Raw genomic sequence first — 25427 nt, 5'->3', positions numbered from 1 at the left:
AGGTTTTATGTATTACATTGGGGAGATGCAGACTAAAATACTGCAATCACTGAGGAGCAAATGATATCACCTGTGATCAGGGGCGGACTGACCATTGGGGCTCTCGGGCACATGCCACTAGGGGGCCCCATTAGGGTTGCCAGGCTCAATAAAACCAGGGACAGTATGTAAAAATCTGTGGTTTTTTTTTTACATCTGTCCCTGATATGTCTGAAACCGACATGCTTTTGATGTGAAAATCCTGAGATTTTAGCTGCCCTGCCTCCTGGCGTGGTGACCATCTGTAAGCCCGGGGGCCCCATGAGTTGTCAGTCCGCCCCTGCCTGTCATGTATTTTAGTTATCTTGCAAACCTGGCCTGTTAGTGGGCCCTGAGGACGGGGTTTATGACCACTGCACTAAAGTACAAGTAAACCCTCACATTGTAAAACAACCCATTCAGTTTAAAATACAAATGAAAAGGCAAAACATTTGTGTATAGCTATAAAAAAAAAAACAACATCATAGACACCTTTTTTTTCAAGGCTCCATTCACACCTGGGTGTTTTGGGAGCAGGAGCTTCATTTTGGCGACAAGCTTCACACAATGTTTTTTTTTTTTTTTGCAAAACCGCACTGCATTTTAGGTACCACTGAAAAACAATGACACCTGAACCTGCGTTTTGCAATTGTGATCCCAAAACGCCCAGATGTGAATGGAGCCCAAGTGATCGCATACCTCCGTTCTTAGCTGCATAAAAGCTGAAGCAGCAGCAACAGCACACCGAGCTTCATAGTGAAAGGCTGTGCAAGGTGGGGGGGGGGGGGGGGGTCAGGACAAGCCTTATCATTGGAGGAGAGCAGGTTGAGTTCCCAGCACAGCTAGAAAACTGACCACGCTGTGATCGCATGCCTAGTGTAATCAGTTTTTAACAGGAATGCAGAGGGACTTGCAGGAACATCAGGAATTTCACACAATGGAAGCAATAACAAGAGAACAGGATGCTTTTACATGGTACATCAGACACATATCAGGAATATGAAATGTTGGGTATACATATTCTTAAGGCATCCATTTATGGAAAAAAAATAAAACATCACTTACACCCTGAATAATTCCCATAATGTGTCTAATAGATGGAGCCGACGATCATAGAAAATATGCACGAGACACATTAAATGGATTATATGCCTCAACTATTTATAGACACCCAGGAAAATATTGGATTTATTTATGGACAACATGCTAATTTTTCTTTTTTTCTTAAATCATGCACTGCTCGGCCAACTTTAATTTAGGCATGATTTACCAGAAGAGTAGCAATATAGTCCAAATACTGCAGATGCAACTCTTAAAGCCATAAATTAACAGAAGGCAATAAGATTTTTTTTTTTTTTTATATATATATATATATATATATATATATATATATATATATATATATATATATATATATATATATATATATATATATATATATATATATATATATATATATATATATATATATATATATATATATATATTATATTATATATATATAAATAAATAATATTCTCCCATCTGGGGGAGAATAAGCCAATAGGAACACACGATCGGAATTTTTTTTTCCGACTGAATTTTGGCTCAAACTTGTGTTGCATACACACAGTCACACAAATGTTGTCTGAAATTCTAACCGTCAAGAACGCGGTGACGTACAACACTACAACGAGCCGAGAAAAATTTAGTTCAATGATTGCAACCACGCAAATTGATTCAGGAGTATGCCTTTTTTTTTGTGCGTCGGAATTGCATACAGACAGATCGGAATTTCCGACAAGAACTTTTCCCGTCTGAAAATTTGAAAACCAGCTCTCAAATCTTTGCTGTGATCGAACTTTTCTTGTTGGACATTCCGACCGTGTGTACGTGGCATAAGGCTACATGTACACTAACCTACCCTGACCGCGGCCACGGGGAAATGCAAAACACGGTTTTCCCATAGCCACATAGGCTTTTATGGAGTTAAGTTTAGAAAAAAAAAAAAGCCAAAAGCTCCTAAACACATGTAGCCTAGAGCCTCATACACACGATCAAATTTTCCACACACAAAGCTTCAGACTTTGTCCGAAGAGCGTTGGCCAGGAACTTGTCTTGCATACAAACGGCACACAACTGGCAGTCAACAAACAAGAACGTAGTGATGTAATACGCAGTTTTTCAGCTCTTAAGCGCTACCCTTTGGGCACCTTCTGCTAATGTTGTGTTTAATGAGCATTGCGTGTTTGTACTTTGGACTTTTTTTCTAAATCTGACAACAGACCGTTGTCCGCAAATTTTTTTAAAGCCTGCCATCCAACATTTGTCAAATGGAAAATCCGACAACAATTGTCCAATGGAGCATACAAATGGTTGGATTTTAGGCCAACAGCCTGTCAACGCACAATTCCCTTCAGAGAATCCGATCGCGTGTACGAGGCTTTAGGCAGGCCATAGATTATGCGATTTTCTTTCTTTCAACCACAGGTTGAAGGAAAAAAATATCTTGATTCCATCATCCACAGAGTCAGTGTTGATGGGGCAATCCCTCCTACTCTGCTACTGTATTCTGACAGAAGCAGGTTTCCCAGCTGTCAGAATACAATGATCGCTGCCGGCAGTGATTATACAAAAAAACATAAAAAAGGCAGGCTGGTTGTACTGAAGTCAATCAATAGATCAACTTCAGCACAACCAGCCTGCCCATAGATAGATCATGTGGCCAAATACCAGTTTCCATTGCCTTAAATGTGTTTCCCTATGTGCTACAGTTAAGAGGAAGTAAACCCTCTCTTAAAAAAAAAAGACAAAGGCATAATGAGCTAGTATGCATAGCATACTAGCTCATTATGAATTACTTACCTGAGAACGAAGCCCTTGCAGCGCTCCTCGGATACCTCCTCCGTCGCCGCCATGATACCCACAGAGTGACTTCCGGGTATCGCTGCTCCGGTGATGTGGCTGGCCGGAGCAGCGATGATGTCACTCCTGCACACGTGTGCCGTTAGTAGCAGCATGCTCAGCGCGCCTACATAGCATGCGCCTTAGACATTGGTGCAGTCTTTCTTGCAAATATCTCCTTAACCGTGTAGGTTAAGGAGATATTTGTTGTACCTACAGGTAAGCCTTACCTGTAGGTTAAAGTGGTCTAAGTGTTTACAACCACTTTAAAGGGAAATGCGTAATTTGACAGGTCTGATTTTTGATCACAACATGTGGGCTCTAAACCAATAACTTCTCATAAGTTCACATGGAGCGCTTACATTGTAGAATTCAAGATAATCCAATACAGTGGCAGCAGACAAAAAAACTGGCTAAATAAACACCTTCATCACTTTTTTGTGTACAGCTAGGGCTACATGACATGTATATACAGGTTATTTACAAACAAGGCACTTGTATCTGCTAGTAAAATGTACAATAAACACACAAGTCATTTTTTTTATGAAAAATAATTATAATATCATTCAGAACCATAACGAGAGCAGTAATATATGGGGAGCAGTCAGAAATAAAACATCCAAATAATGGTAAAAATGTAAAATCCTCTGGGGGAAGGGAGGTTGTTTCCCTGAGACCTGAGATTTTTGGGGCGTTAATAATACCCCAAATCTGCACTTGCGCCAACTATACACACAGAAAGTATTGCTCCTTCAACATTGCGGTCATAAATCGTGCATTCTTTCCAGTCCATGCTCTTTAAAACAATACTACTTTATGAAGACTGACAGTCCTGTTGCCATTAATAAAATCTAACAGAATGGCATTTCCATTAAATCCGGATAAACTTTATTTTTTCCTAACTCCTTCAATGAAACCCTCAGTTTAGATACTAAAAAGAATCTCATCATATTGCCTTTTCTCATGTAGATATAACTGATAAGCAGTTTTACTCCAGCCTAAATAAACCCATAAAAATATCTCATCCCATCACAGGAGAGTCCCCCCTCCCCACCTCCCCATCCCCCATTAAAACCCCCCCACGACATGTCAATCAGACTTGAACTGGTTCGCAGGAGTGGGTTTCCCGGAACAGCTCCCATTCTGCTGTACACGTGGCTTCTTGCGTCCGGAAGCAGGGGGGCGCAGATAGAACAGGAAAAGGTGGCGATAGCATGGATGGCGAACAGCAAATCGAAGAAATCCATCTGGAAAACAATTGACATTTATTAAAAATAATGTTTCAGAAAATAAACCCGGGTCTTATATTAATTTTGGCAACAAAAGAAACAGTAGGGCTTATTTTCAGGGTAGGTCCTACCATGTAATGTGCTGTCTTCTCTCCCTGTCTGACAGGAATCCTCATTGTGAACCGAGTTAAAATGCTTGTAAAATCCTATAATCCACTCTATTACAGTAATATATAATGTACAATGTACGAAAAGAGGAAAAAGAAAGGCGCACCAGCCTAGTGTATTAACGTTTGACAGTTTAATAAATAGATAAGAAAATAAAACTACTCACAAACGAGAAAAAGGCTTATCAACAACGGTTGATGATGAATACCCCTCGAGCCACAATCCCGAATGAGGGTTGGGGGGGGGGGGGGGAGAGGTGTGTCACTGCCGGCTGACGCGTTTCAAGGCAACAGAGGCCTCTTCATCAGAGCTCAGCAGTACCGGCCCTTCCACAAGCATCCCCTAGAAATACCTACACATATGCACAAACCACGCCTATCTCCAGCCATAGGGGACCTCCCAGGGGCCACCAGGACTTCTCCCACCCAATGATGGGCAGTCCTGGATATTACTTACTTATTTATTTTTATCTTTATTTTTATTCATTTCTACTTATTCATCTATCTCTTTTCCTTTCATTGTTCTGGTATTGCTGTCACTCTTCACATATTGTCGTTTTCTAATATCCGGGACTGCCCATCATTGGGTGGGAGGAGTCCTGGTGGCCCCTGGCAGGTCCCCTATGGCTGGAGATAGGCGTGGTTTGTGCATATGTGTAGGTATATCTAGGGGATGCTTGTGGAAGGGTCGGTACTGCTGAGCTCTGATGAAGAGGCCTCTGTTGCCTTGAAACGCGTCAGCCGGCAGTGACACACCTCTCCCCCCCCCCCCCCCCCCCCCCCCCCATTCGGGATTGTGGCTCGAGGGGTATTTATCATCAACCGTTGTTGACAAGCCTTTTACACTATCTCGTTTGTGAGTAGTTTTATTTTATCTTATCCATTTATTAAACTGTCAAACGGTAATACACTAGGCTGGCGCGCCTTTCTTTTTCTTCTTTTCGTTCTCTGCCAGGATGTTCCCCATTACTGAAGGGCAGCAAGGCCTTTGTTACCAGTTTTGATATTTGTGGAAATTCCCATGCGGAATATTGACCAACTGTCAGACAATCCACCCGTGCGCAGGAGCTTGTGTGTCTTTTTGTATAATGTACAATGTGTCTGTTTCTGTAATATAATTGTGCCAAACACCTTCGTTATAGCGCGGCTCTGCACTTCTGTGACCCACCGGGCTCTCTTTCCCGCAATTACAGAAACACACACATTGTACATTATGTACTACTGTAATAGAGTGGGTTATAGGATTTTACAAGCATTTTAAACTAGGGCTTATTTTCAGGGTAAGGCTTATATTGCATCCCTCCTTGAAAATAACGCTAGGTCTTATTTTTGGGGAAACACGGTATACACATAACAGAATTATAAATTCTTTGGTAAATAAAACAGTATTCTATCAATAATGTAAAATCAATCTTGTAAATCGAAAAAAAAAAAAAACATCAGGCAACGCTTCCAGGATGTGTTTTCCACAATAGCAGTACTGCTGTACAAGGGATTAAAAAGGGCCAGTATAAAAAGATAAAAATTCCTGCCTGTGTCCTGCTTGGGAAATCCCCCTTCATATACGATCCTGCAACAGGAAATGAGAGGAAATCTCCCCAAAATGTGGGCAATTTCTTTCTATGCCTGCATTTACAATGAGCAGACAGTAAGCAGAGCATATTTTTAGTGACTTTGTAACTTTCTTTATAGGTATTTTACAATCTTTGAGCAACAAACAAGAACAGGAAGTGGTGTCTCAACTGGAGGATTTTCCCCCACTTCATGCTGTGATGACTATTCTAAAATTGTGGATTTCCCATAATGCTCTCTTTCAGTGACAGTAGTCACAAGGACAAATAAAAGATTGAACTTATTTGGCACAAACAACAACAAAAAAAAAAAAAGGAGAAAAAGGGGGGGGGGGGTCTATAATGCTCTCCTACTGGTCCTAAATCTGCTTCCAGTGGAATTATAGGCTATACCCTACACCCCCCCCCCCCCCCCAAAAAAACACCTACGCTGACTAACCTGTGCAAAAAAAGGAGGGAGGGAACATTTTTAACATTAGTTAGGTTTAGCCTGGCATTCTACTTTAACCACTTAAGACCCGGACCATTGTGCAGGTAAAGGACCTGGCCAGTTTTTGCGATTCGGCACTGTGTCGCTTTAACTGACAATTGCATGGTCATGCGACGTGGCTCCCAAACAAAATTGGCGTCCTTTTTTTCCCCCACAGATAGAGCTTTCTTTTGGTGGTATTTGATCGGGTTGTTTTTTTTTTTGGCACTATAAACAAAAATAGAGCGACAATTTTGAAAAAAATTCAATATTTTTTATTTTTTGCTATAGTAAATATTCCCAAAAAAGATATAAAAACATATTTTTTCTCAGTTTAGGCCGATACGTATTCTTCTACCTATTTTTGGTGGAAAAAAATAATAATATTCGCAAAAAGCGTTTATTGATTGGTTTGCGCAAAATTTATAGCGTTTACAAAAAAGTGGATAGTTTTATGGCATTTTTATTAATACATTTTTTTTACTACTACTAATGGCGGCGATCAGTGATTTTTTTCATGACTACGACATTATGGAGGACACATCGGACAATTTTGACACATTTTTGGGACCATTGTCATTTTCACAGCGAAAAGTGCTATAAAAATGCACCGATTACTGTGAAAATGACAATTTCAGTTTATGAGTTAACCACTAGGGGGCGCTGTAGGGTTAGGTATGACCTCATATGTGTTTCTAACTGTAGGGGGCAGGGCTAGACGTGCAACATCAGTGATCATCTTTCCCTATATCAGGGAACAGACGATTAGTGACAAGCCACAGTGAAGAACGGGGAAGGTGTGTTTACACACACACACACACACACACACACACACACACACACACCTCTCCCTATTCTTCAGCTCCTGTGACCGTTCGCGGGACACCGGCGGCGAATGGGTCAGCAGGTCCTGCGGTCACGGAGCTTCGGACCGGGTCGCGTACGCGCGACCCACGGCTGGGCTCTTAAAGGCGATGTGCCCAGCCGTGCCATTCTGCCAACATATATCGGCGTTAGGCAGTCCTTAAGCTTAATTTTTAAGGGAAGCTGCAGCAATCAGATGTTTTTTTTTTTTAATTTTAGAAAGAATTAAAGGGAAAAAAACAAATGCAATAATGTGGAGCAACTGATCTTATCATAAGAAGATTGTAAGCTCCAACGAGCAGGGCCCTCTGATTCCTACTGTATTAAAGTGTATTGTATTTGTACAGTCTACCCTCAAGTTGTAAAGCGTTGCGTAAACAGTCGACGCTATATAAATCCTCTATAATAATGAGGATGATAAAAAGGGGCTTATGCAAACCAGGTTACCACGCCACAGTGCATTAGGTTAGGTTATATGGAGCATAATGCAATGGGCTGGTGGGGTGCGATTGGGCCTTTAATTAGGTTTTTCCATACTGAGACAAAAGCACTATGCTTTTGTGTACAAAGTGGTAGCTACATAAAAAACCCATTCATTTGTAGCCTGAAACTGCCAAGCAGTGGTCTCCCACCAATCAGCTGTTTGCAGGAAAAGCTTTAGCCGCTTTATGAATCCATACACAGCTGACAGGTAGGCATTTTCCAAGGGAGAATCTCCTAGAATAGGGGTGGGTATTCTTCAGCAGCAGTGTTGTACCATGCTAAGCCATCAACAAAAGTAGAATTTTTGTATTTAAAGCGGAGCTCCATCCAAAAAAGGAAGCTTTGCTCGTTTGTTTTGACAGGTACCCGCTCCCACTTCTGGGTAATCTCGCCGTGGCAAAGTCATCTGGAAGTATGTCCCCCCTTCCCCGCCACCGGGCCATTCACAAAGTGCCTTGCACATGCGCTGTAAGAAATGGCGGCGGCAGCACCCGAGAGTCTTTTGAAAAATGGGCGGAGGTGAAGACACTGCTGGATCCCTTGACAGGTAAGTGACCCGATATTAAAAGTCAGCAGCTACAGGTATTTGTAGCTGCTGACTTCATTTTTTCTGATGAAGCCTGAAACTCCTCTTTAAGGTAATAACATGTATTAGCTAACTAAATAGATTGTACTGCAAGCTTTTAATGCATGATGGCCTCTTCCTCAGGCAAGATACAAGATATTGCAAGAAAACTAGACCTGCATGCTTGTACTACAGTCTTTCTAGTCAGCCAATAACTTCTATATTTTTTAAATAGCAAAAAATGTATTTTTAATAATAATATTTAAAATGTATCAGGCCAACAGGTGGAACACATCTCCTATTGTAAAAAAAAAAAAAAAAAAAAATTTTGACAGCTTAAAAGTATGAGAATATTTTGCTTTTCAGAATCATACTTACCTAGGTGGATATAGCATCGGTCCGATGCTGCTTCTGTCCGACCCGGATTTAAGACTGAGAAACGAGCGATCAAACACGGCCGATTGCTCAGTTCTCAGAGCTCGCTGAGCAGAAAGCTGGAAACTCCTTAGCCACCGCTGTCTACGCAGCCCCCCAGCCCTCCCTAATGGGTTCCCCAAAACCAACATTCAACACTTGTTTAGTGTTCTGTCAGTAGTCAGCCTTTTTACCCAGCAGCAGGCTCTCACAACAGAAAGAGTGGGAGAGAGAGCCTGCAAGTCAGCTGAGATATAAAAAGGCCTATATTTTCTTGTCCACAGGGCACCTTGCTAACAGGAAAAACATGGACCTAGGACAGGAGGCTTTTTTTTTTTTACCTGAAGCTCTAAAGCATTAAAGCTCCCTCCAAGTCCCAGGACAGAACTTTTTATGATTTAAGCAAACAGTTTGTTTCCTCCATAGGAGAGAAACCGTGGAGCACCCCACCATGTATAGATAAGACATCTCAAGCCAGTTAGTGTCGGCCAGAAGGCAGATAGACAAAATGTATAAACCTTAAAGCGGTAGTTCACCCTCACTGACATGATTTTTCCATCGAGACAGGCATTGTAGCACGAGCTACAGTGTGCCTGTCCCGATTTTTTTACCCCCGTACTCACTGTGTACTCGTACATTAAAGATTTCGGCTCCCGCGGGGAATGGGCGTGCCTATGGAGAGGGAGGATGATTGACGGCCGGCCCTGGCACGTCACTCTCCCCGAAGACAGCCGGAGTAGGTCTCGGCTCTTCACGGCGCCTGCGCACAGGCTATGCGCAGGCGCCGTAAAGAGCCAAGCCTATTTCGGCTATTTCCGGAGAAGCGTGACGGGCCAGAGCCGGCCGTCAATCATCCTCCGTCTCCATAGGCACGCCCATTCCCCGAGGGGAGTCGGTATCTTCGATGTACGAGTACAAGGTGAGTATGGGGATAAAAAAAAAAATCGGGACAGGCATACTGTAGCTCGCGCTACAATGCCTGATTTTATGGTAGAGGGAAAAAAAATTTTTTTTTGGGGGTTTATAGGGTGAACCCCCGCTTTAAGGAAAAATTTTAATAACAATTGAAATAGAATCATTTCTATCACTTGCCACTGTTACAAAACCCATCAGATGAGTTATCAATGAGAGCAGATACCAGATTATATAATTTCTTAATAACCCATCTAAATTATTACAGCAAACTGAACTCCCCATTGCAAGTATTCCAGGGACAGACAGATGCAGATTACAAACTGAACATAAGCAGCCAACTGGCTATTATAATCAGGAGCTCCACTTTCCTGGGATGCGTACACAAGAGGTCATCTTACCTCGATCAAGTCCTTGAGTTTCACGAGGGCATAGCTCAGCATATACTTTGCCACTTTCTGCAGGAGGAGAACCCACAAGTGAGCGCAGAATGGAGGAAAAGCCTTCAGCTGACAGTAGAAAACAGCCATCAGCATCACAGGTAGAAAACAGCTGCAATAGACAGAAGAAATTGAACATTGCGGAAAATAAATTGCTGCATTCTGCAACAGACACCAGATTTCCAGATAAATAATTGTTTAATCAATTTTGAGTAGCATCACTTACATCAAATGCCAACTTTGCCAACTCCTCTGCAGAACGTGTAGCATCCTGGGCAGCTAGAACCAGCGAAACTTCCCGAAAATCAATCATTCCACTGGCATCCTAGTGGCAGACAGATCATTACACACATCCACTATTAAAAGTCTGAAAATGGTTTACTAAAAGAGACCCGTCGGGTTTCAAATCAAAAGGCCAGTTTCCTACAAGAGAAGAGGAAGTGTACTCACCTTTCCAATTGCCCATGAATCCTACCTCGACAAACAATACTTTTGGTAGTGTTGGATGACGGTGTCTCCCACTGTGTGCTGGTCCCTTCTTCTGACCTCTCCCTCACTGCATAATTTAGCAGAGATGTCAGAAGAAGAAGGCGCCAGCACACAGCAGGAGATACAGGCATCTGACACCCCTGTAAGTTTAGAATACCAGAGAGACCAATTGAGGCTGCAGCAGGAGGTAGAAGACACGCGCCACCAGAGAGGTTAGTATATGACCTCTTATCTTTTTCACAAACTTCCCTTTGATTTATTTTTCTCTTTTCAGAGAAACTGTACTGGCTTTTGGTGAATATTTCCATACATTTTTTAAATGCCAATGAACCGATCTTTTAAATGACATAATCATCTGCATATATAATAATACAGGGTGATTTCATTACATTTAAGCAGACCATACACGGTCGAATTTCGAACAAATTTTATTTTCAAAATCAGAAAGTTCGTTTTTTGTGATACGATGATGTCACCATTGATTTTCGAAATTCGGCCGACCAAACCTTCATGTTGCTACAGATAAGAATTTTCGTGGCCGGGAATATTCTTTTCTCTATGGGAATTTTCTTTTTCTATTACATTTCTCGCACGATTCTCCCATCATTGATTAGAAAATCGTTCTGTTTTCAAAAAATTTCCAGCATGTCCGATTCCTCAAATTTGATTGCAGCACAAAAATCGGCTGTTGCTGCAGCCCACTAATGGTGCAAAATTCGTACAATTTTTTTTTTATTTGATTTTCGAAAGAAAATTCTTTTAAATTTCGAACCGTGTATGGCCGGCTTTAGTTTAAAGACCAGGAAAGATTGCTTACTGTACAGGAAGCACAAACTGAACAGTTAAACCCACCCCAACTACTGAAATGGTGAGCCAACCTGGTCCTGGGAGAGAGGTGAAACTGTGGCTTTAGAGACTGTAGTATCTGGCTCCACAAAGCCTGAATGTTGAATTGTAGCAGTCCGGAGTGTTATGTTCAGAACTGAGTATATTATACCACTTTGAGGAGGTCACCGTGAAGCCTAGAAAAATAACTCTGGATTGAGCAGCATCTAGAAGACCTAGTTACGCCCACGATGAATCAGATCCAGAGAGGACTTCCTAAGGGTCCAATAACGGACCAAGACAACCAAGAGTCTGAACACATAAACGTATGATAGCACCGCTCCTGGATTACATCACCTGCCCTGCTGCTCCACTGCCTCTATATGTAGATGGGTGCAGCTCTACTGCAAACAGGAACATAGGAAGAGAAAAAAAAAGTTGTATGGCCACACTCCAATGCAATCTCTTTTATTGATTAATAACCATGATCAATACAGCAAACAGAGGTAAACTACAAGGATAAGCTGACGCGTTTCACACCTACATCTGGTGCTTAATTATAGCTAATGAAATGAATGGTGAGCCAACCTGGCCCTGTGAGACAGGTGAAACTGTGCATTTGGAGACCTCATCTGGTTCCACAAAGCCAAAAAGTTGAATTGTAGCAGTCCGGAGTGTTCTGCTCAGAACTGAGTATATTATACCACTTTGAGGAGGTCACCATCAAGCCTAGAACTCTCATGCAAAAGCACAGAGTTGGGCAACTCCTGGACTACAAAGTCCAAACATGGGAGCAGAGAGTCCCAACATTTGTCTTGAAGAAGAAAAAAACTCTGGATTAAGCAGCATCTGGAAAAAGATCTAGATACGCCCACAAAAAGTCAGATCTAGAGATGACTTCCTAAGGGTCCAAGAACTAACCAAAACAACTAAAAGTCTAAAACATCTTTTGGACCTTGGCTGACAGGTTCTAAATTGATTGTTCCCGTCAGTAAAAAAAAAAAAAAAATACCCTGTGAACATAACAGCACAGGGGCTAGCAGCTTTAAGAATACTCAAGGCACAGTGGACAGACCAAAGGGAAGGGCAACCAACTTGTGGGCCCACAGTAAAACTCAAGTAGCAATAATGCACAGGCAAGATGGGGACCTGCGAGAGGACAGCAATATGCCCACAGAATACAGAAATCCACCAGATGGAAGAAGTGATTGCAAACAAAGAGTGCTCAGTAAATGGTGTAAACATTTGAGAAAACTCCCTGGAACCTTTCCCAAAATTGGAAAAAGGGCAACTCTCCAAACCCGAAAAGGAATTGTGCCAGAGCAGAGCGAAGGGCTGCTAGTCTATGCGGAAAGAATGGCAGGTCTGATCTGAAATACGACAGAGAAGCCTGCTATTCTTCCCTGGATATCACATCTTCCAAGCACGAATACAAAAGGATTTGGGTGTGAGTGGTTGCAAGGCTAATACCGCATACACGCGGTCGGAATTTCCGATGGAAAAAGTCAGATGGGAGCTTTTCATCAGATATTCCGACCATGTGTATGCCTCATCCCACTTAGATAGAGAGCAAGTTCTCTATTTTTTACGTCGGAAATTCCGACAGAGTTTTGCCCGGTCAGAAATCCGACCGTGTGTACGCGGCATAACAGACCGAGTCCTACTCCCAAGAGAACAGGTAACATCTCCACAAAATGGGAACTCTTCGCATGCCAAACAATACACTGACCAGACAGCTTTACAAAACAGACTGAGCGTTACATGTGATGTATCAAACACGTGTAAGGCAACAAATACCATTTCCTGTGCCTAAAGAACAATAAAACAGAATTGGTGTAGATAAAACCAGGCACAAACTATTATTTTGTTTTTGTTTTCTGTTCAATCCGGCAGGTTGAACGGAAAAAACAGTCCGCTCTGGTCAGAGCGACTGTACCAACAAGCCAACATTGGTACATTGATTTCTCCTGGTGAGCTGTTGTGTTCCAACAGGGGGACGGCCCCCCGCCAGAACATTACGGTCGGGCGCTCTCTGCCATTGGCTTAGAGCGCCAATCAGGAGCCAGTCGGCTGCTTGTTTTCTAGCATACACATCTGACAGAAGCGGGCCAAACGGCCAGGCGTACACACGGGCCGAATGACGTGCGTTTTTTTTTTAACCGGCCGATATTCACCCCGTGTGTATGGGGCTTAAGGCTTTCCTTGACTGCTTGACCATGAAGCACTGGAGACCAGTTCCCGACTTAGGTGCCTCTAAAACAGGAGTGGCAAGACAAGATCTTCCCATTTACCTAAACCTTTGGGAAGGTAAAGTGCCAAAAACATACTGCGCCCCCAGACCACCAACACAGTGCAATAACAAAAAAAAAAAAAAGAGACTCCCTCCACACTGGCTGGACTTACAGACTGCACCTTCAGTCTTGGGTGTTGATGCAGTAGGAGCTGCTCTGCCGTTTTCAATACCTCATTATTCAGGATGAAAGGGCTTCTTCCATTTCTCCAAGCTGTCCAACCCTGCAAAAGCGGGCACAGCCAGATGCATCTACAGACCTACAGAATTTATCAAAATGAGGCTTGGGTGGCACATCACACCCGAAAGTGCTTTGCGCACCAAAGTGAAACCCATGTGACCCAGCCTTGCCACTGCTACCAGCAGGGTGAAACATGTTATGAATGTTGTGAGCACTGTGGTAGTTCATTGAGTCTTCCCGTCAGATTGTATTGGCTTCCTCGTACAGGTATAAGCAATCCGATACACTGACAGGTCTGCAGGGGACATGCATAGCATTAGTGATCTTCTGATTGCTGGTGCAATGCTTTACAGGCTCCTGTAACAAAAAAATAAATGCAAATTTTTTTACCAGCAAAAAAAAAAAAAACGTGCATTTATTTTTTTAAACTTAACCTTTAATGTCTAAATGACTTTCAATGGTAAACCATATAGGGTATTTTTTTTGTTTTTTTGTTTTTTAATCACACTGCAATACTAAACCCTTTATCAAGCATCTCACCTTTGGAAAGTAACTGAAAACTCTGGAAATTACATCAGTCTGGGTGAGCCCCAGCTTCTCCGCCAGTTCTTCTAGTCCCACACGAGAACATACCCCCTCCAGACAGAGATCAATCAACCCCTGGACACTGTCAAATGAGAACCTTTGAAGGACAAGGGAAAATTATAATTATGTTCAATCAGGACATCACTATGATCCAATACTCATATCATTAATCTGTGTGAGAAACTGCTAGATCGCTGTTCCCTGTACAGGGTTCTATGTTTTTGTAAACAGAACTCTGTGTGTGTGTGTGTGTGTGTGTGTGTGTGTGTGTGTGTGTGTGTGTGTGTGTGTATATGTATGTATGTATGTATGTATGTATGTGTGTGTGTGTGTGTGTGTGTGTGAGAGAGATTGGACATGGCTGATCAGCAGATTTCAGCTGAAATCATTGGCTTAAATCTGCTGCCAATCTCATGCTTTGTCCAGTCACAGCACGGGTTGGCAGGGGGCATGCACACGTGAACCCCAAACACAGACGGCGGCTGGTCACGTACATGTACCTGACTGTGCCTGCTGCCCTTTTGCAGTATATTTACTGCGAGCAGTTGGCAGGTGGTTAAAAAGGTACCTTCTACAACTGATTCAGCCTTACCAATCCAATTAGTAACATCTAATTTTTTAAACACTGTATACAGGTTTCTACTTCAAAACTATTTTGTGGCCAGTTTACCTATTGACATTCTGAAGCATACACCCAGTCTAATACAAGTTTAATCTGTCAAATCCTAAGCAATGTGTTATCTGGCAACACACTTTTCAGTGCAGACATCACTCACCCAGCCTTCCGTAGGATTTTTCCCAGTTCCCAAAATTTAGGGTCCAGTGGCACTTTTAGGTGTCCCAACGGTGTTACTGGTGTATCGCCCATCAACTCATATGCTGTTGCTGGTTTGCCAAGAGCTCTGAAAGTAAAATCACAGAAAGGAGTTCCATCATGCATCAAATACAGATGGTAAACCATATTGGCAATTAGAATGGTGAGATTGTTATAAATGTACCCATCTCATTTTCACCCTCACTGTTTTAACTCAAACACTGGAAAACTGTTTTAAATTTGTAAGCACAGTAAAGAACGACCTTGTAACTTGGTAAAGAATGGACTTGTAAGCTTAGTAACAAACAGCTTTGTAAGCTCGGTAAAGAACGGCCTTGTAAGCCCAAGAGCGGCTTTATTATGCAATGGACAATAAGGTGTTTTTTTCTGCTTGCGAACACCATGTTCATATTCTACCCAATTATCGCAATGCTATGATGTGCTGCAATGCTAACAAAAAACAAGCAGTGTTTGTATATTGTTACTTTTATTCCAAGTCAAGTCCACCGGGTTCACATTTGTATTCGCCACAACCAAGTCTTTTACTCCCAACTCACTTTGCCATGAATTTCTGCATGTTGCTGGCATATAATGCAGGATCGGATTTCTCTTCAGGACTTGGATTGTAAACTGGCAAGAACTAAAATAAATAAAAATTAGTTGAAGCATCTACATCTATGGATAGAGTCAGCTTAGAGAAAGACAAAATAAGTAGCTGTTATACGCAAAAATAAGATATTTCTTACCTCTATCTCCAGGTTAATGTAAAACTGGGACATTGTAAGCCAGAGGACCTTTAACCTGCAGAAATAAAGTGTATGTATTGAAAAAAAAAAAAAAAAACACAACATCAAAACAAATAACAGATTTATTAGAGCCGTTTCACACTGGGGCGACCTGTCAGGCGACTCAGCCGCCTGACAAGTCGCGGTCCACAGTAGTCAATGGAACCGTTCCAATAGGAGCGACGCAAGTCGCTCCGACTTAGAAAAAGGTTCCTGTACGACTTTGGGGGCGACTCGGGGCGACCTGCATTGACTTCAATACTAAAGTCATTGTGCAAGTTGCCTCTCAAGTCGCCTTGAGATCGCCTTGCTGAGTCGCCCCCAAAGTCGTGCCGCCTGTGTGTGAACCGGCTCTTAGGCTGACTGGTCCTGATGTGTCAACCATCTTCAAAGCTGACTTATCAATCATGATCATATTTTGATAAGACATAGATGAGTACATAACAATGCCAAGACTATGCTTGTGTCAGAACTTAGACCTTCCAATTTATTGTTAAAACAGAACACCTTTGGGATGAATTAGAGCGGAGACAGTGAGCCAGGCCTTCTCATCCACATCAGTGCCTGACCTCCCAAATGCGCTTCTGGAAGAATGGTCAAACATTCCCATAGACACACTCCTAAACCTTGTGGAGCCTTCCCAGAAGAGATGAAGCTGTTATAGCTGCAAAGGGTGGGCCAACGCAATATTGAACCCTACGGACTAAGACTGGGATGCCATTAAAGTTCATGTGCGTGTAAAGGCAGACATCCCAATACCTTTGGTAATATAGTATATATTGTATTATATCCCCAAAAATCAAAGCTTTAACTAAAATCCATCCATTTAGCAGCAAATTCATACAAGACTATAACATCAACATATCTGTGTGGAGACAACTGCAGCAAAATGTATCACTTCTGGAAATACGTGAAATGATCAGGGAGAAGGTAGATGATAAATATACAGTGTAATAAAATCACTGAAAAGCAAGGGGAAAAAATAAAATAGTGTACTTACACGCCATTTCCTTTCCATGTCCAAATTGTTGCAGGCTGCATATTGAGAAAGAAATCAACCAAATTAATATTATATATAAAAAAATTATGAAAATGAGAAGAAGCAAAGAGGGGGGGGGGGGGGGGGTTTGGTGGGACCTCTCACAAGTGGATTCACAGAGAAACATTAGAAGCCAACACGAGATTCAGATAATCAACAACCACACAAAGCTGAAATATTTTTGAGTACAGCTGGTCTTTAACAGGCTGCTATATTCGCCCTGAATTTTCCAGCTCAGCACACCTTCATCCCCAGGCATGGGGCAAAGCCACGGCCACTAGATATAACTGGCCAGCACACAAGGCGTTTTCCACTTACAGCTCACCAAAACTTGTTTTACTGCTATAGATGGATGTTTATAGTGAAATGTGGACATGTGCAAACAGAGCCTTACTTTTCAGCCCAATGTAGTTTCATCTCTTTGAAGCACATCATCAGATCTCTTTCCAAATGAAGTCTAGGGAGCAATTACCAAAATCTGGAGGCAACAAGGTTTGCAGCAAGAAGACCAGATCATTGGAGGTATTTCAAGGAGCTTGTGGAAAATAACTATACTGGAAGTATAGATAAACACTGCGCTACTATAAAAAAACTTATAAAATGCAGCCAACACCACGGAATGGATCAATTCCGAAAAACAAACAAAATAAAACATAAAGTGTAGCGCTAATTATAAGTGGGATAAAGGATTGGGTATATTAATAATTAACCAATCATTGAAAAGTGATTGTCAGCAAATTCCCGACATGTTTCAATCTAAACAATCATTGTTTAGATTGAAACATGTCGGGAATTTGCTGACAATACTGCTCTTTGTTACATGCCTGTTACTAATGCTGAAAATGTGAGTGTAACCCATTTTTTGATTTTGCTATCAAGTAAACTTTTAAACGGATTTACACTATGTGCATTTTTGCCTTCTTTTTTCTAACTTCCGTTGTATTGAGTGTCTGAACCTCCATATGGACCCAAGTCTACAACCTAATACAAGGTGCTTCTGAACCGACTTTCACCTGATCCTGTGTTGGACTTCACCTCCTCGCTGGTATCATCAACTTTAAAGCGCAAATGACCCACTAGGTATATGCCTATTCTGGGTCCACAGCTTCTGGTAAGCCTCCATTCATTTCGGTGCTGGATTTATACATCTTTTTTACCTATGAAGATTTATTACCATTTCTTTATTGAAGTTTTTTTTTGCACATTTATCCACTGTGAACTGAATTTTGAGGATTCATTTATTATTAATTTTTTCACAGTTTTTTATGGACTACTTTAACCACTTAAGGACCAGCCCATGTACATATACGTCCACAATATGGCACGTACAGGCACATGGGCGTATGGGTACGTCCTCGCCTATTAGCGGGTGGGGGGTCCGATCGGGACCCCCCCCGCTACATGCGGCGGTCGGGTCCGCTCGGGGAGCGATCCGGGACCACGGCGCGGCTATTTGTTTATAGCCGCTCCGTCGCGATCGCTCCCCGGAGCTGAAGAACGAGGAGAGCCGTGTGTAAACACGGCTTCCCCGTCCTTCACTATGGCGGCGCATCGATCGCGTCATTCCCTTTATAGGGAAGACACGATCGATGACGTCATTCCTACAGCCACACCCCCAAACAGTTGTAAACACATACTAGGTGCACCCTAACTCCTACAGCGCCACCTGTGGTTAACTCCCAAACTGCAACTGTCATTTTCACAATAAAGAATGCAATTTAAATGCATTTTTTGCTGTGAAAATGACAATGGTCCCAAAAATGTGTCAAAATTGTCCGAAGTGTCCGCCATAATGTCGCAGTCACGAAAAAAATTGCTGATCGCCGCCATTAGTAGTAAAAAAAAAATAAAAAATAAAAATGCAATAAAACTATCCCCTATTTTGTAAACACTATAAATTTTGCGCAAACCAATCGATAAACGCTTATTGCGATTTTTTTTACTAAAAATAGGTAGAAGAATACGTATCGGCCTAAACTGAGGAAAAAAAATGTTTTTATATATGTTTTTGGGGGATATTTATTACAGCTAAACTAAACTAAAAACCGCAGATGTGATCAAATACCACCAAAAGAAAGCTCTATTTGTGGGGAAAAAAGGACGCCAATTTTGTTTGGGAGCCACGTCGCACGACCGCGCAATTGTCTGTTAAAGCGACGCAGTCCCGAACTGTAAAAACACCTTGGGTCTTTAGGCTGCATATTGGTCCGGGGCTTAAGTGGTTAATGTGTTTCATACGGACACTTTTCAATGATTGGTTAATTATTAATATACCCAATCCTTTATCCCACTTATAATTAGCGCTACACTTTATGTTTTATTTCAAGGAGCTTGACTACCACATAAACACTGCAGTGATAATTATATTTTATACCAAACCTTTAAACTCCATCCAAATTGTACTTAACAGGAACAAAAATACTGCTTTTGCAATTTAAAAAATATTTGAAAATTAGGTTATATATACGGTACTGTGACGGATTTAGAAAAAAAAAAACGATTAATCGAACACAACATTTTTAATCGACAAATTTTGATTAATTATAACGCACATACATTTTTCGGATCACCACCATATATAGTCCCCACTGTAATAACCACAGACATCTCCCCCACTGTAATATCCACAGACATCTCCCCCACTGTAATATACACAGACATCTCCCCCACTGTAATATCCACAGACATCTCCCCATTGTAATATCCACAGACATCTCCCCCACTGTAATATACACAGACATCTCCCCCACTGTAATATACACAGACTTCTCCCCCACTGTAATATACACAGACTTCTCCCCCACTGTAATATACACAGACATCTCCCCCACTGTTATATCCACAGACTTTTCCCCCACTGTTATATCCACAGACTTTTCCCCCACTGTAATATCCACAGACATCTCCCCATTGTAATATGGTTCACATCTCCCCCACCGTATAGGAAGATGAGTGCTTGCTTAGTCTTACTAGAGAAGCTGGCCGAACACAAGCAGTTGAGGCCGGGTGATGACGTCAGCGCGCCGCTCTAGGCTCACCTAGGCCGCTGCCGGGTGAACCAAGATGGCCGCCGCTCCGGAAGCTAGGCCGAAGCCGCGGCCTTTCCTATGGCCGAGTCAGCAGCGGATCATTTACGATCCCTTGCACCACTAGTACCGATCAAAAGAATTTTGATCGATCAAAAAATAATTTTATGATTAAATCGAGGAATTAATCTTTTATTTCCACAGCCCTAATTTTATAATTATATATATATATATATATATATATATATATATATATATATATATATATATATATATATATATATATATATATATATATATATATATATATATATATATATATATATATATATATATATATCTCACACACACATATATACATACACACACACACACACACACAGAAATGGTTCCAAATATTCCCATAGCAAGATTGGCTCCTCCTGCTGCCGTCACTCAAAGTCAGTGAGCCAATGGGGAGAGCGAGAGGGCAGGGCTGAGCCGCAGCTCCATGTTTGAATGAATGGACACACATAGCAGCAGCTCACTGTGGGGGGCACTCGGCAGGCGGGAGGAGCACCAGTGAGGGACCAGAGAAGAGGAGGATCCTGGCTGCACACAATACTTTTATATCACTTTAAAGACCAAATACATTTTTGCATAAGCCCTACCATTATATACAACTGCTTTTTTTTCCCCCACATAGAACATTGAATTGTTTATATGTAGATATCTAAATTAATACTTGAAAATAGGAGGAAAAAAAAAAAAGTGATGAGAGAGGGCAACTAACCCAAGCAATGTTACTCACCAGTTTATTAGGATATCGCATTAGTACTGGCTGAACAGGCACTCCTGCCACAAAGGCACCTGCAGAACAAGTAACCATAGTGAATATACAGTATGTACTCCCATGGGGCAACTGTAAGGTTAGCCCTCTATTTACCTGGCTTAAATTTCAGTAACACTTGTCCATTACCATTTGTTCCCTCTGGGAAAAACAAAACCTAAAAAAATAATAATAAAAATTAGGAGCAGTTAAAAGTGCCACTAACTATAAATTACAAGCTGGGTTATGTAAACGAGTTTAAATAGTAAGCATACATTTATTAAAGGGAAAAGGGAGTAGCGGCTCTAGGTGGGAACCCAGATGAATATCCTCCGTTGCAGACAACTCAGGTGCAGGCAATGCACTTAGCAAAGCAGGAACAAAAGTTGTCTCTGGACAGCCGCACTCTGAACAAATTGTAGCCTTTATTAAAAGAAGGACAGCACTACAAGTCACAGCAAAATAAAATAAAACCCAACTTTTGACGCGCTTCGCACGGAAACTAGTGCTTGGTCATAGCCTATTGAGCTATGACTAAGAACTAGTTTCAGTGCGAAGCGCGTCAGCAGTCGGGTTTTATTTTATTTTGCTGTGACTTGTAGTGCTGTCCTTCTTTTAATAAAGGCTACAATTTGTTCAGAGTGCGGCTGTCCAGAGACAATTTTTGTTCCTGCTATACATTTATTAAAGTCTAAAAAAAATAAAAAATAAAAAATGAGCAAGTTACAGTAAGATCAGTGCTTTATGCTAAAAGTTGGCATCCTATCCTATTAAAAATAATCATTGGCAATATTTTTCTGTGGTTGACTGCTCTCCCCACCCCTAGGGTGCCGCTCATCATGAAAAAAAAAAAAAAATGTCCTTTCTCTCGGCTTTCAAAATCTTTACTGTGAGGTCCTATCTGGCATCGCAAAGTCCCTTTATTCCTATGTATGAGCCATGGCGGCCTCCAACAATCCAGTGGAGTATGCCTCATCCATATAAATGAATGGGCACATAGTACATGTGCACAATAGACAGTGTTTTCTCCTGGGACGTATTATTTGCCAAGGCTGTGCCGTGCCAGGCATGACCTCACAGCGAAGATCTCAGGATTAGGAGGAAGGAAAGTATTTTACCAGGCTGACTGTGCTCAGGGGGCTTTACTTTACTAAAGTTGTCCTTTAAGCCTTTTTGATTTCAAAATCAAGCTGAGCCATGTATTGCCAGGTTAAAGAAAAGACAGAAGATGGTTCTATAAAAGACTTGAATTGAACTGTCAACAGGTTCTTAGTGGATAAACAATGGGGGAGAAATTAGCAATCCACCTGTGGCCACTCCCCACGGGAGGTTGCTCGTCTCTTCACTTCCTCCACCACTTTTTTCCGTGATGCTGGGTCATGCCGGGACACCATAATGGATTGATTGAATCGAAGCAGAGCTAAGGAAAAGATCACAAAACTGTAGCAAACTCAGTTATACATAAACAGTTCAAGGCCCCAAATTATATATGTTAAAAAGCCTACAAAAAATGTAGGTGTCAAAAACTGACTTTTTGTGTACATTTCTTGCTTTTTAAAGCGGGGGTTCACCCGTACCTAACACTTTGTCCCCTTAGATGGATGCTCGTTTTGTCTAGGGGAATCGGCTAGTTGTTTTAAAATATGAGCTGTACTTACCGTTTACGAGATGCATCTTCTCCGCCGCTTCCGGGTATGGGCTGCGGGACTGGGCGTTCCTATTTTGATTGACAGTCTTCCGAGATGCTTCCGACGGTCGCATCCATCGCGTCACGATTTTCCGAAAGAAGCCGAACGTCGGTGCGCAGTATAGAGCCGCACCGCCGTTCGGCTTCTTTCGGCTACTAGTGACGCGATGGATGCGACCGTCGGAAGCCTCTCGGAAGACTGTCAATCAAGAAGGAACGCCCGCTCCCAAAGACCCATACCCGGAAGCGACGGAGAAGATGCATCTCGAGAACGGTAAGTACAGCTCATATTTTAAAACAACTAGCCGATTCCCCTAGACAAAACGAGCAGGAATCTAAGGGGATTTTTAGAAAAAATTGTCTTATGGGTGAACTCCTGCTTTAAGTCTACATTTGCTTTCTCATGTGCAGATCTACACGTCATTTTTATTTTAGATTGACTGCAGCATTAGGCCTCATTCACATGGGCGCTTATGGCCCGTACAGGATGAAGAAGTTCCTTTGATTATGTGGCTGGATGCATGCAGGCAGCCTATGTTACTCTATGGAGATGCAGAGGCGGTACAGACATAGACACAATTCCTAGTTTGACAGGTGTGAAGGTGCGGGTGAGTGGATCCGAATTGAGTCCTGAAGCTGCCCCTGCACGCCTGTCAAATTAGGAGACAGCTGCAGTCCCCATAGAGTAACATAGCTCCAGCTTCATAAATAAATGGCTTATTCATGCTGTGGGGGGCCACGGCGCCTGTGTGAATGAGGCCTAAAAGAGCATTCTTCACACACGTGTTTCATTTATATATGCTGTAGACAGATTATGAAAACCAGGGCAAACCCCCGGGACAAAGTAGCCAATGTGCACAATAAGCTGAACATGGCAACTTTTTTGGGAGCATTTGTATTGCAGTTAACATACAGTGCCCTGAAAAAGTATTCATACCCCTTGACATTTTCCACATTTTGTCATGTTACAACCAAAAATTTAAATTGTATTGGTATTTTATGTGATAGACCAACACAAAGTGGCACATAATTGTGAAGTAGAGGGAAAATGATAAATTGTTTTCATTTTTTTTTACAAATAAATATCTGAAAAGTGTGGCGTGCATGTGTATTCAGCTCCCTGTACTCCGATACCACTAACTAAAATCCTGTGGAACCAATTGCCTTTAGAAGTCACCTAATTAGTAAATAGAGTCCACCTGTGTGTAATTTAAAAGAGAAATATTTGTTTCCCCCCCTTTTATACTTGCCTAGGTGGATGCAGCATCGGTCCCTCGCTGCCTCTACACTGAGAACCGAGCCATCGAACATCGCCAATGGTTTGGTTCTCATAGATCGCAGAGCAGCTTACTGTCAATCAGCAGCTCTCCTCTCTGCTCCTCCACGCTCAATGGAGTGCTGGTAGTAAAAATACAGCCAGAGCTACATTGGAATGGTTTAGAGCAAAGTATATTCATGTGTTAGAATGGCCCAGTCAAAGTCCAGACCTAAATCCAATTGAGAATCTGTGACGACACTTGAAAATTGCTGTTCACAGACGTTCTCCATTCAATATTTTTGCAAAGAAGAATGGGCAAAAATGTTACTCTATAGATGTGCCAAAAAGGGTTGCAGCTGTAATTGCAGCGAAAGGTGGTTCTACAAAGTATTGACTCAGGCGGCCTGAATACAAATGCACACCACACATTTCACATATTTATTTGTAAACAAATTGAAAAACGATTTATCATTTTCCTTCCACTTCACAATTATGTGCCACTTTGTGTTGGTCTATCACAGAAAATCCCAATAAAATACATTTACATTTTTGGTTGTAACGTGACAAAATGTGGAAAATTTCAAGGGGTATGAATATATTTTAAAGGCTCTGTAAGAAAATACAGCCTGCTACTTAAAGTATATTACTTTCCAAATTCAGGGCAAAGTGCCAAGTCTCTCTAAGCCCCCGTTCATATCAGCGCAATTTGACAGGTCAAATCGCATGCCTATTGCCAGAAATAGGAGCATCCCAATCGTGTGATGTCAACTTTGCAGCACCACACCAATTTCCAAAAGTAGTTCCTGCACTACTTTTGGCCACTTTGGGGGTGATTTCAATAGACATCTGTGCATGAACCCACACATATGTCTTTCAAGTAGCCCCCAAAGTCTGACTGAAATGCTGCTTTGAAAACGTGCAAGTTCAGATGAACTTGCATGATTTTTGAAGCCACGTTCAGTGTGAACGAGGGAAAAAGCCCACCTCCAGACCCCCTTATACTCACCTTCTTTTGACCAGTCACTGATAGTGTGTTTGTAGCGTCTGAAGCCACCACCAGTGTTCACCCAGGGCGCGGCTTTGCTGGTGGCAAACAAAATATCAAACTGGTCGAGGAGCAGTAGTAGACAATAGGTTGGACTGGGTCTTTACCAGGCATTCACAGTTAAAAAACTTCAGCCAGGTGTTGACTTAGTTAGGATTTGAACCCATGACCTGAGTGTTCCTAGCTAGTAGTTCAAACCACTAAGCTGAAGTTCAATGCCAGAAAAACAGACAACCAAAAGTATGGTACAAAGAGGGTGAGGCCAGGAAAAATGCAGAGATTGGGGTGGTCATGGTTAGACAAGGGTCCGTTATTGATCACCAAGTTCTATCAGGATGTCCCCTTCTGTATGTTACACTAGAGGGAATTTACATGAAAAGCCACAAGGTGTAATGTCCTAGGTCTGCTAGAGTTTTCAGACAAAAAAAAGGTCAGGGCTTTCACCTGCACTGCAACATTTTCCATATTAGTAGGGAGTAAATAGTGATCACATAAAGACATCTAACCTAGATAAGGGATGTGTGCACACAGAGCAAGGGTGGAGGGGTATGCTCCTGGCAAATTTTTAAAAAGGCTCTCA

General features: G+C 41.9%; 1 protein-coding gene across 1 annotated transcript in view; it reads right to left on the bottom strand.

The window, feature by feature from the left end:
* Positions 1-3436: 3436 nt before the first annotated feature.
* The window catches only part of LPCAT4 (lysophosphatidylcholine acyltransferase 4), a 64438-nt gene continuing 42447 nt past the window's right edge, over positions 3437-25427 (bottom strand). Inside the window, exons 4-14 of the mRNA XM_040353505.1 lie at positions 22165-22277; positions 20975-21035; positions 20840-20898; positions 16985-17019; positions 15946-16000; positions 15757-15839; positions 15162-15287; positions 14341-14482; positions 10242-10340; positions 9977-10127; positions 3437-4148 (exon numbers count right to left, since the gene is read on the bottom strand). Of these exons, the coding sequence (XP_040209439.1) occupies positions 3991-4148; positions 9977-10127; positions 10242-10340; positions 14341-14482; positions 15162-15287; positions 15757-15839; positions 15946-16000; positions 16985-17019; positions 20840-20898; positions 20975-21035; positions 22165-22277 (1082 nt within the window). The 3' untranslated portion in view covers positions 3437-3990. The remainder of the gene's footprint in view (positions 4149-9976; positions 10128-10241; positions 10341-14340; positions 14483-15161; positions 15288-15756; positions 15840-15945; positions 16001-16984; positions 17020-20839; positions 20899-20974; positions 21036-22164; positions 22278-25427) is intronic.

This window comes from Rana temporaria, chromosome 1, assembly GCF_905171775.1.
Source record: "Rana temporaria chromosome 1, aRanTem1.1, whole genome shotgun sequence".
NCBI lineage: Eukaryota > Metazoa > Chordata > Amphibia > Anura > Ranidae > Rana > Rana temporaria.
This window is presented reverse-complemented; position numbering and strand designations above follow the sequence as displayed.